Source organism: Eschscholzia californica, unplaced genomic scaffold (genome assembly GCF_041429995.1).
Source record: "Eschscholzia californica isolate CP2 unplaced genomic scaffold, dmEscCali1.0.p SCAF_1, whole genome shotgun sequence".
NCBI lineage: Eukaryota > Viridiplantae > Streptophyta > Magnoliopsida > Ranunculales > Papaveraceae > Eschscholzia > Eschscholzia californica.
In genome coordinates, this window is record NW_028238198.1 from 81,212,154 (window position 1) to 81,228,921 (window position 16,768).

General features: G+C 34.8%; 1 protein-coding gene and 1 non-coding gene across 2 annotated transcripts; both read right to left on the reverse strand.

Moving 5' to 3' along the window:
* Window positions 1–1,814: 1,814 nt before the first annotated feature.
* On the reverse strand, window positions 1,815–1,902 carry TRNAM-CAU (transfer RNA methionine (anticodon CAU)). The gene is given in 2 exon segments: window positions 1,815–1,850; window positions 1,865–1,902. It is a non-coding gene; the product is annotated as a tRNA-Met (tRNA).
* Window positions 1,903–13,437: 11,535 nt separating this feature from the next.
* On the reverse strand, window positions 13,438–16,251 carry LOC147569824 (transcription factor MYC2-like). Its single transcript, XM_086656348.1, has one exon. The coding sequence runs from the start codon at window positions 15,919–15,921 to the stop codon at window positions 13,900–13,902; it is 2,022 nt and encodes a 673-aa protein (XP_086512474.1). The 5' UTR covers window positions 15,922–16,251; the 3' UTR covers window positions 13,438–13,899.
* Between the last annotated feature and the right edge of the window lie 517 nt (window positions 16,252–16,768).

Sequence of the window (16,768 nt, forward strand, 5' to 3'; positions counted from 1 at the left end):
CCATCAACTCACCTTGATGCAAGTACGAATTCCACGGTTCACTCAGTACTAAATTTTGGAAGGACAATCTGACTATTTTGGGTGTCGAGCGTATTGGGCGTTGCTCTGTTATGCGCTATTCATGGTGCTACCGTAGAAAATACTTTATTCGAAGATGGTGGGTTTTAAGCTCCCTGCAGGGTTTTTCCTCACGTTCAAAGGAGCAGAAGCAGGAATGATCGTAACGGGATTCGAAGTAGCAGTCTCATCAATTACAACAAAATCAAACATCACGAATTCTTTATTCTAAGGACCAACAAAAAAACTTCAATAGCTTCCGAACATTTTGAACTCGTGACTAATATAAATAAACTTGTCGTTAGATGGTCCTTAGAATAAAGAATTCGTGACGTTTGATTTTGTTGTAATTGATGAGACTACATGAAAGAAATCTTAACTCTGAAATCTCTCAAATTGATTGCAGTTGAACAAAAAACTAATCTAAATTACCATAGTTAAAATAATGAATGTGACGCAGCGGAAAACTAATAAAAGCCTTAGAACTTCGTCTAAAGACTGAAACAATTTCTAGACCCTCTTTATATAGGCCTAGGGTTTCCTAATCTTAGTCAAATTCAAATAGCAACTCCTAAAAAAAATAAAATACTAGGATAGCAGAAATCTTAAACTGAAAACAATACCCAAAAATAGAAAAACTACCAAAAGTCCGTTTTGAGGCCCTAAACGATGAAATTTGACCCTCAAAATGGGACGGATGTAGTGAAGCTTCGCACCATCCCTCAAAATTTCGTTCAATTCCGACACCCGTAACTTCGGTTTTGGTCATTTTAGTCTGTCACCTTTATATTTGGCCGCATCTATTTCTTTCATGTATTTTTCGGCCAATTCCTCTACATCAGAATGTAAAAGAAGTTGTTTGTGATAATGCAAAGTACTAGTTTGGTATGTTAAAATGCGCCAGAAAATGAAAACATGGCATCTTACTAGTTAAAATCTAGTGTTTAGTCCCGTTGTCCGAGAGCCAGTTATACGGATGTAGTAAAAAACTATGACACATTTTATATATTTAACTAGCTTTGGGCAACTTAAGAGTTAAGACAAACAATACTAATAATTAACATGATTAAAATTAGAATAATGAAACCTATACGTTCATGTATGTTTCAAGCTGAGAAAAACAGTTTATCTGTTCAACCAAAGATTGATACTTAACCAACACCAATCCGCAAAATTCATCTACATCTAAACATAATTAACCGGTTACAACGTAGAAAGTAATATATGCAACCCTTCACTTAGAAAATATAATATCTTAAAAGCATTGTCTAATCCTTAATAGAGACAAGATAAAAGAGTATGAAAACCAAAAGTAGATAATGGAATAAATCATAAGGAAAATGACTAAGTGTGACATAAATGACTTCATTGTGCAAATTTTGTGGAAATTGGACATGACATTTAGTGGATTTTAATGTGGCAAGCGAATTTGTTGACTTACGATTGGGTTAACTTTTGCAAGGTAAAAACATATAAATCTATTCGTGAAAATCAATTCCAAATTAACTGTTAGTATTTGAAGAAGTAAAATTGGAACAACACTTTAAAATTTTCTTGTGTGTTTTAGTGCAAAAAGTTCAAATACTTATAAGTTCACATCCATTGGAGAAAGTACCTACGTCAAAACCACGGTTGCACTTCACAATATTAAATCGATGTGTGTCATCTAGGGTTCCTGTGTACAAGACTTTAGGCCATCCTTGTTTATGAGCCAAAAGTTAGAGTTGCTATGAAAATGTGTTGGCAAATAAAAAGAATGGGGTGAGAGAGGCTCGAACTCTCGACCTCAGGATTACTCGCTTTAAGCTATGAGACCTACGCGCTAGCCAACTGCGCCACCACCCCTCGGTGTTCTTAGCTTGCAGATAACCATTATATACTACATATATTCGTATATGTTTCTCTTCTCCTTTTTTTTCTTCTTCTTTTATCATGTTTTTTTTTTCTGTCGAGTCCTATACTCCTATAAGTTCTTTGGAGCTATAAGTTTTCAATTTCCTTGCTTCAAATTACTCATATAATCTCAACCCCCTCAAAGTTGTAAATAAAAACACCTGTTACCATCCTACTAAAGAGGGTTATACAAACTTCTTATTTCATTATCTTTTCAACTTTTAAAATATTAAAATCCAATGATTTCTAATGATGATGAATTTCATCATCTTAATTGAATTGATATTCTAGAAAACAAAAGTTACATGTACTAACTAATTCTTTCATGGCTAGATTCCATTGGCCACTATCCCTTAGGCTATGTTTGTCCAAAAGAGAGGCATGTCTTGCCTAGATCTATGTTGGCCCGTACCTATTTGGTGGAAGAAATAACTTCACTCATTAGCCTACCAATCAATTTGTAAACGTTTATTGAACAAGAGTGAGTTGTCCCATTTGCCTATTCAAAATTCACCTTTGTGGACACTCTTATCTCAAAAGAGAAAGCATAAAATGATGTGCTCTCATACGAGAGGATAATGTATGTGACAAGTTGATACCAGTTGGTTCTACCATTATTTACGAAAAATTTTCTATAACGATATGACTATACGTATAGGCTTATAGGCAGGTGAAGATGAGAAACAATAAGGATTGGTGTACCCCCTAGTTTCTAGAAGCAAACCCAACTTCGTGCATATCAATCATAAATAAGAAAATTAAACACTCTTCTTAGTATTTTACATATTGGATCTATTACAATAATAATTTCACATTTCTTTAGTAATCCTCCCACTCCCTATCTTTCTCATTTATTAATTCACATACATCTTATTTTCAAACCATCCACATGAAATAACACAAAATATGAAAGCATAAACAATTATTTTTTTCTTCCACAAAAAAATAATAATTCAATATGATAGATGAAAAAGAAAAGGGTAGAAATAGAATACTTAATTTTCTTACACACTCCCACCAATTTTTATGCCTCCTCTATTATTTGCCTTAAATTCTCAAAGCTCCAATCCCTTCTCATACCACAACTCCTTAACAGCCGGGGCTCGCCGGAATTCCCAATCCTTCCCTCAAATGCAAGAACTCCGGTACTATGAATCCTCCGGTGGTGACCATTTTTTCTCCCTTTAGTCGTCACTGGCACGTTCGCTTCGTTCCCGATCTGTTGGTAAGGTGGTGGTGTTAGATTTCCGGACCAACTCCGATCAACCCCAATGCAACATAATCTCAATCCAAATTCAGATTCCCCTTCGACCCTTTTTGAATTTTGGCAACTCAAACATGACGAACTCATCCTATTATTAAAAAAATAGATTCTACTTTGTTTTGTGAGGTGATGATTAAGGAAAAATATTGGTAGCAAAATAGGGTTGATATTGTGGGGAGGTAATGAGAGGGGATTTACATTGAAAATTTGAGGTTTTAATGAAGGAGAAAGAAGAGATAGAGGAATGGGGAAATTGAAATTTATCTTGTTTGAGGTGTTTTCAAGGGTGATAAAATTGGTGCAACTCTGTTTTGATTTGTGTAGATATTGGCTGTTTTTTTTTTAGGATTTGTTTATCCTACAAATATGGTTTACCTATTCTATTTTTAGAATTTATTGCTATTAATAGAGATGGGTGATAGGGGCCCTATGCTTGAAACAATGGATGGTAACATAGAGCTAGGAACTTTGTTCTTATTTTTGAGTGGGCTTCACTCATCATCCATTAGCTAGGGTCGCTCTGCATGTCGATGTATTCGTGGGCTTTACTTGAATTTAGAACTAAAGTTTATCTCCTTCCGTTCTAATGAAAAGAAAATTCGGGTTTAAAATCAATAAGTTTATGAGCAACATAGTTAGATTGGATTTATGAGATACATTGTCCACATAGAGAAAGATAAAAGCAAAGGGAAGAGACAATGTAATTTGGGTAAGCCTCTTTGGGTTACTAGCTTTTCTTATCGGAAGTTCTATAGGCGCCCCACTATAAATGTTTAAAGCAGCCTCTTAATACATCACCCCATACAACATCGCAGTTTGTTTCCGAGTTTGGCCTAACAGAGTGCCATTCTTGAGGAAGATTTAAACATCTGGTTTGCTCTGCGAGCTCCTCGGCTTTGTTATTAGTTGATCTATTTACAAGACAATATCAAAAGATTGTCTAAGTGCCTACATCGATGCTATAGTCTTTTGACTAGTCAATTGTGCATCACCGGTATTACCATTGAGTCCTTCAATAACGTGCTAGAGTCTCTTTCTAATAGGAGGTTTATAGAATTGTTGTCTCTGGTCATGATGAGTGCATGATAAGCAGTCACGGCTTCCATCTACTGTTGGCCATGAGACGATGGAGGTTTTTCCTGCAATGCAATTAAATAGTTTATCATGAAATATCATTCTTATTTCTACTTCTTCACTAACTTTTGTGAATGAGACATCAAAAATGCATTGGATCATGTTGGGTGGAGGAAGAGTCCATTTTGTTTTCCAAATCATCCCCCATTAATGTTGTAATGTAAAGTAAGAAATGATTGTAGTCTTGCCAACCACTAGTAGCCCTGTTGGTCTGATCATATATTCTGCAATGCAGAGTTCCCAGGTTCGATCTCATGGAAGTGCAAATATAGGAATATTGAATTTGAATATAAGTAAAATAGTTATGTAGGTAATAGGCCATTTAATTCGCTGGACTTTAGGCTCAATAGTATTTCAGCAGTTATTGTGCTGATGTATCAATGTCTTGTTACGATAACATAGATCATAGTAGATTTCTCAAAAAAAAAAAAAATGATTGTAGTCTTCATCAATCACCATTGATATTTTCATGAAATCTATGAAGTTTTCTCCTTCAAGTGACTCTATCCTTAGAGCATCTCCATTGCAAAACTCAAACTCTAAATTTTAGAGTGTCACAAAGGATTTTTTAGAGTTTCTCTTCAAATCTATCTCCAATGCAACACTTAATTTAGATCTCTAAAATGAGGTGACGGTAGTTATTTTAGAGATCCTTAAGCGGACACTCTAAATTTAGAGTGTTCTCTTGAGGATATCTAAGTGCCACATAAACAAATCAGTTAATTTTACATTAAAATATAGGTTTTTAGAGTTTTTTTTTTTGTGTTGCATTGGAAAATTTTTCTCAATGAAGTATCTCTAAATAGCCAAATAGGAAAGATACCATTAAGAAATCCATTTTTCACACTTGACACATGTGATATTTAGAATTTTTCTTGAGTCGTGCATTGAAGTTTTTCTTGACACGTAGGGAGAATATAACAAACAACTTTGGTGAAAGGGCAATCGAAGAATATATGGTTCCAATGATCCACTATTTGGCGTGAGAATTTGGCCGGCCTGATTAACATGGACATGTGGTCGACCCTTTTTCTTCCAGCCAACAAGTAATTCTGTCATTTATGCAACATGATACATGTGAAATAATATTTTGATTTTTGATGAAGATAGAGGTCCACTTTAACAACAAAAAGAAAGAAAAAGAAAAGGTCCAAATCAAGTCGATCCTTTAATATTGGCAAGAAAATTTGACAGAATTTAGCAACAATTCAAATAATAAAGTAGTCCAAAATCCAACCAAGGACATTTGGGTGGGTGAATTGGTTTCATTATCGCGGTCCATTAATTAACATGACTCTTTCAGTCCAGATAGAAAGGATGGGGGAAACATGATATAGAGAAAGAAAGAAAGAAAAAAGGGACCCACACACATAATATATGACCTACTTCCAATTTATCTTCATCCTTTCTCTTTCGTTTACCCTCTGTGTCTCTGTCTTGCTTTTAACCAAATTCACTGAATTTCCCTAATTCCAAACAATTCATAAAAGGTAATTTGAAAGCAGTTCACAAGGTAGCAAGGGACAATTTGGAAGCATTTGTAGTCCAGTTTTTGTTCTCAGGAATGTTGATGAAATGAATGGGTTGTTTTAACAATTTGGGTTGTGTTCCAGAAATTGGGGTTATGTTGAGACATTTAGTACTTTGTTTATGATTTTTGGGAGTTTTACTTGATTATTGCAGTGATGTTATTGGTCAATGTGGCAGACAATTTGGTTTATGTTTTAACATTTAGTGGGGTGTTGATGGATTTTGTGGTTATTAATGAGTAAAAATTGATATGTTTCTGACATTTTGGGTTGTGTAGAAACATTTTGTGCAAAACATTTAAAAAAGAGAAGCAGCAGCAGCAAGACAATAGGTTGTACAAAGAGCTAGCTCTAGAAAGAGGGCTAGTGAAGAGACAACAACTGCAGGGCCTAGTAAAAAAGGCAAAAAAAATATTAAAAATGACTGAATCACATACCAAGGTAAGATGCATTCCTAAACATTTTGCATAATGTTTAGGAATGCATACGGAATTACATAAGGTTCTGTGAAAAAAATTAAAATTTGGAGAAAACAGTGGCATAAGATTTTTGAAATGTCCTCTAGCATGCAAGTTACCTCGAGCATTATGTATAATGTAGCATGCAAGTTCCTCGAGCATTATGTATAATGTAGCATGCAAGTTACCTAATCTTCATCCATTTCAGAAATGTTACACAACGACGGAGTATGTCCGTTTCAAAATCAAAAGTTCTCTCATCAGCGAAGAAGTGTAGGTATTTTAAATTGAATTCTGCTTTGCAATTTAACAAATGTTTGGGCACTGCTTAAAATGCTTAGAAAATGTTAGACGGGTCTGAACATCTTTAATACAAAATTCTGGTGAACATTTTTCAAAATGTTCACACATCCTTTAAAATGTTAATACAAATTGTAAAGTGTTTTTAACAAAACGAGAACCAGTTGCTACTGTTAACATAACTGTACGGAATAGTGTTACCACATCCCGTAAAATGTTTAGACAAACTGTAAAGTGTTGCTTATAAAACGAGAAGTTGTTGCTAATATTAACAAATCTGTACGGAACAACAATGAAAACACCATGAAAATACCCTAAAACCAAGAACAACCTTACCAATAGAGCTTCAAATAAGTAGATCTACAAATCTATATATTTAACTCTCTACAAAACTATGAAAACACCATGAAAACATCCTAAAATCAGATTTAAAATTTTTTTAACCTCCATTAAAGAAGATGATGATTGAAGATAAAAGATGATGAAGGTTGCTCAAACGAAGAAGATGATGAAGGTCGCTCAAACGAAAAAGATGATGACTGAAGATGATGAATGAAGATGATTGAAAATAAAGGAAGATAATGAATGTTCTTGAAGAGGGTTTAAGTTTATGTAGAGAGAGAAATCTGGAAAAAAAATTTAGAGAGAGAAAGAGGTAATGAAGAGGGTTGAAGAATGATGACTGTAGAGAGATGAAGATGATGATTGAAGAAGATGATAACTGTATAGAGATGAAGATGATGATTGAAGAAGATGATGGTCGGTGAGATTCGAGAGAGAAAAGAGGGTTTGGGTTTGTGCTAGGTAGAGAGAGAAAGTGAAACAGATTATGGAGAGAGAAAAATATTTAGTTTGTGAGAGAGAGATATTAAGGAGAGAGAAAGTTTATGTTTCTTATAGAGGGAGAGAGTTGTTGGATATATATAGGAGGGCAAAAGAGGGATTAAAAGAAACTATTAGGTCTTAGAGATATGAGTTGGGTCCGGATTGAGCATTGGGATGTGTATTTGGGTTTGATTTGAGATATTAGTTGATTATTGGGTTTTGGGTGGGTTAATAATCCCGGTTGGGTTTTTTTTTGTATTTGGGTCCAAAATTTGGGTCTTTCATCAAAAAATTCAATAATAAAGTAGTCCAAAATCCAACCAAGGACATTTGGGTGGGTGAATTGGTTTCATTATCGCGGTCCATTAATTAACATGACTCTTTCAGTCCAGATAGAAAGAATGGGGGAAACATGATATAGAGAAAGAAAGAAAAAAGGGACCCACACACATAATACATGGCCTACTTCCAATTTATCTTCATCCTTTCTCTTTCGTTTACCCTCTGTGTCTCTTTCTTGCTTTTAACCAAATTCACTGAATTTTCTTCCCTTGTTTCTGTCCATTTCCCTAATTCCAAACAATTCATAAAAGGTAACCGTTCTTATTTTTTTTTTACTTTTTTATTTTTATTTATTTATTTTTTTAGTTCTGTTTTTTTAGTTAAGACGGTTTTGTTGGGTGTGAGATGTTGTACAATGGTAACAATGCATACAAATTTTATCAAATTTTATCAGTCTTGTTATATAGAACCTCGAATTTGGTGGTTTAGATATACTCATCTCCTTTGGAGCGGGTGGAAAGCAGAAAATAAGTTGCGTCGAAACCCTGATTATCCAACAGATTCATTGCAAAATCCAAAAAGACCTCAGGTATCACCCTCATCTCTTAGATCTCTAGTCCATTAATTCGCAGGTAGAAGAGTGGACTCCACCTCCTCTAGGTAAAATCAAAATCACAATTAATGGTGCTGATGTCAAAAAATGACTATCTCTGTTATCAGTAAGGAAATAAAGACCTTGATGTTGTATCGTCTGTTTGATTGAGATTTTGCCTGGGTAAATGATACTGCTTCTCCTAATTCCCGTTCCTCGCTCTTAGAAACTTTGGGGAGAAACTTGTAAAGAGTTCGTGAGCTTCTCCGACGCTCAAGACAGTCAGATTGTCCTTTGCAGTTAAAGAATTGAGTATTGATTGATCCTTGGGGAACGTAATGAGTTTACCTTGTTGAAGGTGTTATGATGCCTTTTTATAGTATGCTTTGGACGGGTTGTGATAGACGGTGTGGATGAAACGATTTTGATCCAACGTTCGGATTAAGACTACTCTTCGGTAGCTAGGAGACTTAGGGTTTCCTTTTGAGTTTATTCGTATCTTGGATATTTAGAAGTTCCTAAATTCAAGGATACTTCGTAGATATCCTTCCGAGTTGATAGATCTTTAAGGAGATGTTTCCTCCTTTGAGACTCTTGAAGTGCAAGTCAGGCAAAAACTTAAGATCATAATTCATACCCGTCTGAGATCTTTAAGAAGATGCGGGATTAAGTCGGTAAGTGTGCGGTGCGTTTCTGCCTTCCCTTGTTCACGACGTAAGGCATCTCTTGCTTACGTGGACCCTTCTACACTTCTTGAGAATCTCAGCGCTGACCTGGTTGTCTTTTAGGCAGAACAAGGCTAGAGCTCCATAAATGATTTGGTCGACCTCCCAGTTTTGGACTTAGGTGGCAGATCTTTTTGGACCTAGCGGTCCAGTTGCCTTGAGTTGGGTTGACCCGTTGGACTTCTAGTATATTTTTGACTTCTTGATGTCAGTCAACAGTTGATCATTCTATGTATCATCAGATGATGCTTATACCTCAGTTAGGGGATCAAATATGACAAAAGTAAAAACATTAGATGGTTTCATAATCTCATCCATGAAGTGTAACTTCTGCCTAAATCGGCGCTTCATGGTGAGCTTCAAGCCTTTCTCTTAAGGTTTGAGTTAGCGAACTCTTTAGGGTTACTTGATTTTATAGTGGAAAGCGACTCATAGACTCTTGTTGGATTACTATTCGACGGCAGTCAAGTAGCACTGTGGCGTTTAAAAGATTAGATTCAAGAGATACGTGCCCTCATATCAATTACGAGAGAGAATTACAGGTTTGCCACCGTGAAGGTAGTCGTGTGGCTCACACTATAGAAATCTCACCCTAAGCCCCCATTCGTAGTGAAATTGCGAAAAAGTTACATGTAGTTAGCTTTGTTTAGGGGGGGGGGTAGTGGAGCAAGACTTTCGCGGACTCTTGAGAGTCTGCGAAAGTCTGAGGCATTCAAATCCAGACATTTGAGAGTCCACGAAAGTCTGAGGCATTCAAATCCAGACATTTGAGAGTCCACGAAAGTCTGAGGCATTCAAATCCAGACATTTGAGAGTCCACGAAAGTCTGAGGCATTCAAATCCAGACATTTGAGAGTCTACGAAAGTCTGAGGCATTCGATTGTAGACAAAATATGTCCCAGACTTTGGTGAACTTCATAGTTTGATGAATTTGTGAAGGATTTGGGACAAATTTGGAAGCCAAAATGTCTTTCAAAAAACAAGAGACATTTGAAGTCCATCATGTGATCAAACAACAATAATAATATTAAAATAATAAATGTCTACCAAATGTCCATCAATGTCCACAAATATTCACAGATGTTTACGAAAGTCGAAAAATATATTTTTAAAATGTTAGTATAAATATATTATTTCATGTGATTAAACAATAATAATAATATTAAAATAATAAATGTCTACCAAATGTCCATCAATGTCCACAAATATTCACAGATGTTTACGAAAGTCGAAAAATATATTTTTGAAATGTTAGTATAAATATATTATCATGTGATTAAACAATAATAATAATATTAAAATAATAAATGTCTACCAAATGTCCATCAATGTCCACAAATATTCACAGATGTCTACGAAAGTCGAAAAATATAATTTTGAAATGTTAGTATAAACATATTATTTCATGTGATTAAACAATAATAATAATATTAAAATAGTAAATGTCTACCAAATGTCCATCAATGTCCACAATATTTACAGATGTCTACGAAAGTCGAAAAATATATTTTTGAAATGTTAGTATAAATATATTATTTCATGTAATTAAAAAATAATAATAATATTAAAATAATAAATATCTATCAAATGTCCATCAATGTCCACAAATATTCACAGATGTTTACGAAAGTCGAAAAATATATTTTTGAAATGTTAGTATTAATATATTATTTCATGTGATTAAATAATAATAATAATAATAATATTAAAATAATAAATGTCTACCAAATGTCCATCAATGTCCACAAATATTCACAGATGTCTACAAAAGTCGAAAAATATATTTTTGATTAGCACAAATATAATATGGATTACACATTTTGTCAATGGACTCAAGATCTTAAAATGTCCCCAGGACATTTTGTCTATGGATCAAATGTCTTGAAATGTCTATAAAGACATTTTGTCTACAAACTCTCAATGTCTTGAAAATGTCTATGAACACATGTTGTCTATAATAACTCATCCGAAATGTCTTGAAATGTCTACGGGACATTTTGTCTATGAAAGTCTGTGAAAGTCCCGCTCCACTACCCTCCTTAGTTCCGATTTTACTAATTCATATACATATATACATATTCATTGTGGTAAAAATCCTGTAGTCATAGTAGATGTTAAAGCCATTCACGCAATCTTAATAGGTGATAAGACTGAGACATCTTATCAAACTCATTGATGGTAGAGATTGAACAATCACGAGATTAGTCAAAGTATTATTAATGGAGTACATAGTTACATTTTTATTTTGTCGTTTTCAAATGCCTTGGCGCCCTTGAACAATACTTATGATGTGCTCATGTGCATTGGTAGAACATAGAATGGAAATATAATTGGGTTCTCAGGGACAGAGGTAAGAATATAAAAAACACAATTTAATTTAAAACAAAAAAAAATAGGCAACTTTCGCTATCTCCAACTAAACTGTACGATTAAAAATAACTTTTTTATTCAGTGTGAACCGGTATTTGACTACAAAGACCATTTAGCAAAAAGTAAAATAACATAGTATATAATGTGATGTATATTGTTTGTGGTATAGATACTTACTTGCATAGAAAATATCATAAATATTTTTAGCAGATTTGTCACTCATATTTTTCGAGTTTCTAGTTCATTATTTTTCAAATCTAAATATCTAAACGATAAAAATATCGTTCCCAACTGTGTTATATGTCCCTTCAATAAAAAAAGAACTATGTTATATACGTAAATTTTAAATGTTAAATCTATTAAGTTGGGTGTTTTTTATGTTTAATCTTAGCTTGGAAATTTAAAACCTCATAAATAATAAAAGAAAAACAGAAGTTTTTTTTTTGTTGAGATAAGAAAAACAGAAGTTGGTCATCTATTGCTTCAATACTTTAGCTACAACAAGACAAGAGAGTGGACTTCATTATGACTTCAATGGCTGAAAAACCTCATGTCCTTTTTTTACTTTAAAATAAGGGTTATTTCCCTAATGGCCCCAACTTTGTGACCAACTTCCCGCCTGACCCCCTACTTTACGAGAAATATTCATATGACCCCCTTCCGTTATAACATCGTTACTCTCTCTCTTCCATTTTTTTTCTCTCTCCTCCAACATGTTTTCTCTCTGCCACCTCGTTAAAACCAGCCAACTCATCATAAAAAATTATTTCATCTCTCCTCTCTCTCTAAAAAAAAAAAAAAAAATTTTTTGACCTATCTCTCTCAAAAAAAAAATTTTTTTTTTTTGACCTCCTCTCTCTCTCTCTCTAAACTCCGGCGAAGGGGGTTACCCTTCGCCGGAGTTTAGAGAGAGAGAGAGAGGAGGTCAAAATTTTTTTTTTTGAGAGAGAGAGGAGAGATGAAATAAAAAATAATTTTTTTTTTAGGTTGAAGGTCGCCGACCGGAAAATTGGTCGGCCGGCGACCTTCCCGGAGAAGATGATGAGTTGGCTGGTTTTAACGAGGTGGCAGAGAGAGAAAACATGTTGGAGGAGAGAGAAAAAAAATGGAAGAGAGAGAGTAACGGTGTTATAACGGAAAGGGGCCATATGAGTATTTTTCGTAAAGTAGGGGGCCATGCAGGAAGCTGGTCACAAAGTTGGGGGCCATTAGGGAAATAACCCTTAAAATAAAGATAAGAAAACGTGTTAAGTTATTGAGATCCACCCCAAAACACGTGATACTTACCCCCCATGTGGAACCTCTGTCTCACGTGGTCATTTTGATAGACTGTCACTGAATCAGTGTGAATCTCGAGGAACAATCAATTATATGTTTCTTTAACTAGCTCCAATTATTTAGGGGAGGACCCACCAAATTGATGAAGAAAAAGACCAAACCTCCTCTGCCACATAACAAGTTGAAGCTCAAGTTGGAGGGAAATTGAAAGAATGTTAGGAAACATCAAAACTCAAGTAACAAAAGAAAAAAAACCCTAGTTTGCATTAATATTGCCAAACACAATAGGCTAGAAAAAAGCTCAAAATTTTTTGCTTCAATTTTAATGGAGAAAGAATAGAAAAAAAGGCCCACCTCCCCTGCAGATTTGTATCCAAATTAGATGAATCTTGTCTGAAAATTGGAAAGAAGAAGAAAATTAATTTCATTAAAATTTCTTTATCATTCATGCAATTACTCCATTCTTTTCAAACATCATTCTGAATTTCCTTCACCTGTCAACAATCATGGGCTCTGAAAGAAAGGGTATTCATTAAATTATCATCTTAAAAACATTATAAAATGAAAGAACAATTTTTACAGGACTAGACCTTTCTCATAATAAACCCTAGTTCAGTTTAAGCTTGATAAACCTGGGCTTTGATCAGATTTAGATTCTAATTATATAATCACAAATATTAAGTAAGATTGAGATTCATTTAAAGAGGAAATTCAATCAAAATAAGTTGACAGTGAAAAAGATTACCCAACAGTTCATTAATAAAATTGGGTTCATGATTTAATAGTAGTTGAGACAAGGAAGAAATTCATAGATAAGATTGGAGATGATCTTCCATAATTTATGAACTAAACAGAACAGATTAAAATACAATCAAACTACAACAGATGATGATAAATACTCTACTGGACTCAGATTCAAATTCTAATACTATTACTAGCTAATATATACACACAGAAAGAACAAATTTCTGAGGAAGGGGTTCAAGCCATTCATCATAAATAATGACAACCCTTTAATCTTCTTCTTCTTCTGCTTCTTCCTTCGATTCGATTATCTATATCATTTCGCGCTCTATTTCACTAGTAATCCGGTGAGAAGTCCAATTTCTAATTGAGCTCCGTTTTCGGGTTTTTAAGAATTTCCGAAGTCTTATTAGTACACTGATTTCTTTGAAGATCTTCGACCGACTGCTCATCGAAGATCAGAAACTTTGGATGCTAAAGCAGTTCTGAGATGTTCTTGAGAGTAAATTCTACTAGACATCTTCACTGTGGCTTGTTGAATCATTAAATCCTTCATAACTGAAACACTAGCATTATGTACTTCCAAATCAAGCTCCTTTAGAGCTGCCATTAATCTAGCAGCTGGGTGGTTCTTCTTATTGCATTGAATTCTTATCATTGCTTCACTACCCAATATTTTAACATCAATTTCCATATCTGGGGACTTCATGATTTTGAGATCTTGATCAGATTGTGAGATTGACCCAGAATTTCTTGAATCTTTATAAGATAGTAACTCTTTTTTCAACAATTCAACTTGGGATTTTAATTCTTCCTTCTCTGATTCAGTTTTTTGCAGTTTAGTTTTTAACTCAGTGATGTAAGAAATTGCATCTCCTAAAAGTGAAGCTTTATCCATTTTAGAAACAGTAGGAACAACTGCTCTTAAAGCATAAAACCTCTGATTGAGTTTCTCTCTCCTTTGTCTTTCAGCTTCAACATGATTCAAAGGCTCTTCTCTACCATTAGCTGGTTTTCTTCCTCGTTTTCGAGGTTTTTTCTCTGGTTCTACTACTCTACTACTTTCAGCTTCTCTTATTACTGAAGCTTCAAGATCAGAGTGATCAGAATCAATTCCACCACCACCACCACCACCACCACCATTAGATTTAACAATACCAGAAGAAGGTAAAATCACACCAGAAGTAAATGAAAGCATTCCTTCATCATTACTTCCTCTAGATGTTACTGATTTCTTCTTCTTTAGCTTATCATCTAGAACAAATTGAGAATGATTTTGGAATAAATTACCATTACTAGTAGCTGAATTTCTCTTATTACTTTCTCCAAAACTTAAGATCTCACCAGTTTCTGGTTTGCAAGATGGATGATTATTGTTATTCCTCATGTTGTTACTTCCATCACCAAACCCAAAATCAGAGAAATTCAATTCCTTTGAGATGAAGGGTTGTGTTTGTTGTTGTTGGTGGTGAATTATTGAGCTAGGGTTTTCGAAATGAATCGAATTCGACTTGGAAATCTCTTGTTGAACTGGAGTATTAGAATTAACAGGACCAGAATCCTTACCTTCAATCACAGTAGTAGAGGGTTCTGAGATCCATAGAAGAGATGGATCATTCTCTCCTTGATCTTGAGTTGTTGGTGGCCAAGATCCAATTTCAGGACTATTGAAATTAAACAAAAATTTAACTTTATTCATCAGATCTGAACATTGATAGATCAATTCACTTGATCCTAATTCAACAACTCCATTAATCAAAGGTATACAAACCATAGTTTGTAATCCAAACATTTGAGCTTGTTTTACTCTCTCACAAGATGAATTCAATAGTCTTTCTTCTCCAGTTAACCAAATAGGTAATGAATTTAGAAAAGCTTGACCAGGAAGACCTCCACCATTAATAAAAGATTGAGTCATTGAAACAAGAAAAAACCACTCTGTATCTGTAACTTCTTCATCTAGAGGATCATCTTCAGAACTAGCAGGTACACCTGAGATCAATGAGTGAAGATCTCGAAGAACTTGTTTCCGATGAACTTGTTCAGCTAAAGACAATGGTGTTGTTTTCCTATTTGATTTATCAATTTCACCTTTGTAATAACCATCACCCCAACCAAGAAGAGAATCACCAGACATATTATCAACAGAATATTGCCAGAAAATTGCGTAAGTCCATCTTTCTCTAGATCCTTCAATTAGGGTTTGAAGACGTTGTTGTAATGTTTCTTCATTGAAGAAAACAGATGATGATTGTTGTGGTTGTTGTTGTTGTTGTTGTTGTTGTTGTTGTTGAGGTTGATTTAGGGTTTTGGTTGAATCAGAAGGGTTTTGGGTAGTTGTTATTGTTGATGTTGATGAAGAAGGAGGCCAACCAAATGGAGATACTAAATCAGAAGCCATGAAAGCATCCATCATTGATGAGTTATCATCTGTCCATAAATTCATTGTCGGTATACGGTATTCCGTCATTGGAAAGCTTATGGAGTGTAGTTTTGAAACAGAGTGGTAACAGGTGGTCACCAGGTGGTTTGGGAAAGCGGTTTTCCGGTTAGAGAAAGGAGGAAGAAGGATGGTGGGGGAGTGAAGGGAGTGAAGGGAGAGACAAGAAGATGTGTGGGGGATGGACGGTTAGGTGAATGGATAGGTAGATAGATATTTGGGGGGAAGGGAACTTATGTTTCATTTGGTTTTGGACTTCATTTTGAACTCATTTCAGATGAATTTCACTATGAAGTAGGTTGAACACTTGAACCGTTGAAGTGACATCTACTAGAGAGAGAGAAAAGGCACAGCCACTTTGACGGTAGTCAACACTCGACAACTATAGCCGCCACCCCCAGGAGGACTAAAGCATGTGTCGGACCAGAGGTGGCCTGAGCCAAAGCGAACAAAACGTCGTTTCGGGCCACCGACTTTTAGGGGCCACCGAGACATTAATTTCTGTAAGAAATATATAAGAAGTCTAACTCTCTAAAAAAAATTATAATGGCCCATTAAAAAAATATTAAGTAAAAAGGGCCACCAAAATTGATGATCTTTAAAAGAACGATGGGCCCAACAGTTTGTTTGATTTATGGGAAAGTAGAGTAGATAGTGTTGATTCAATAACTAGTGGAGACAAGTGATGATTACGAGAAGCTTAATCCATTTAAAAAATGTGAAGTAAAAAGGGCCACCAAGACATTAGGTTTCAAGCTCCACAATTACGAGAAGCTTTGGAAGAATTGGTGGAGACAAGTGATGATTCAAAAACAGTTTATGGTGCCGAAAATATATTAAAACAACACTTTGAAAATTTTGAATTCCTTTTGAGCAT

Coding starts and splice junctions, on each gene's coding strand:
- LOC147569824 (XM_086656348.1), bottom strand. CDS start 15,921: ATGACGGAATACCGTATACCGACAATGAATTTATGGACAGATGATAAC.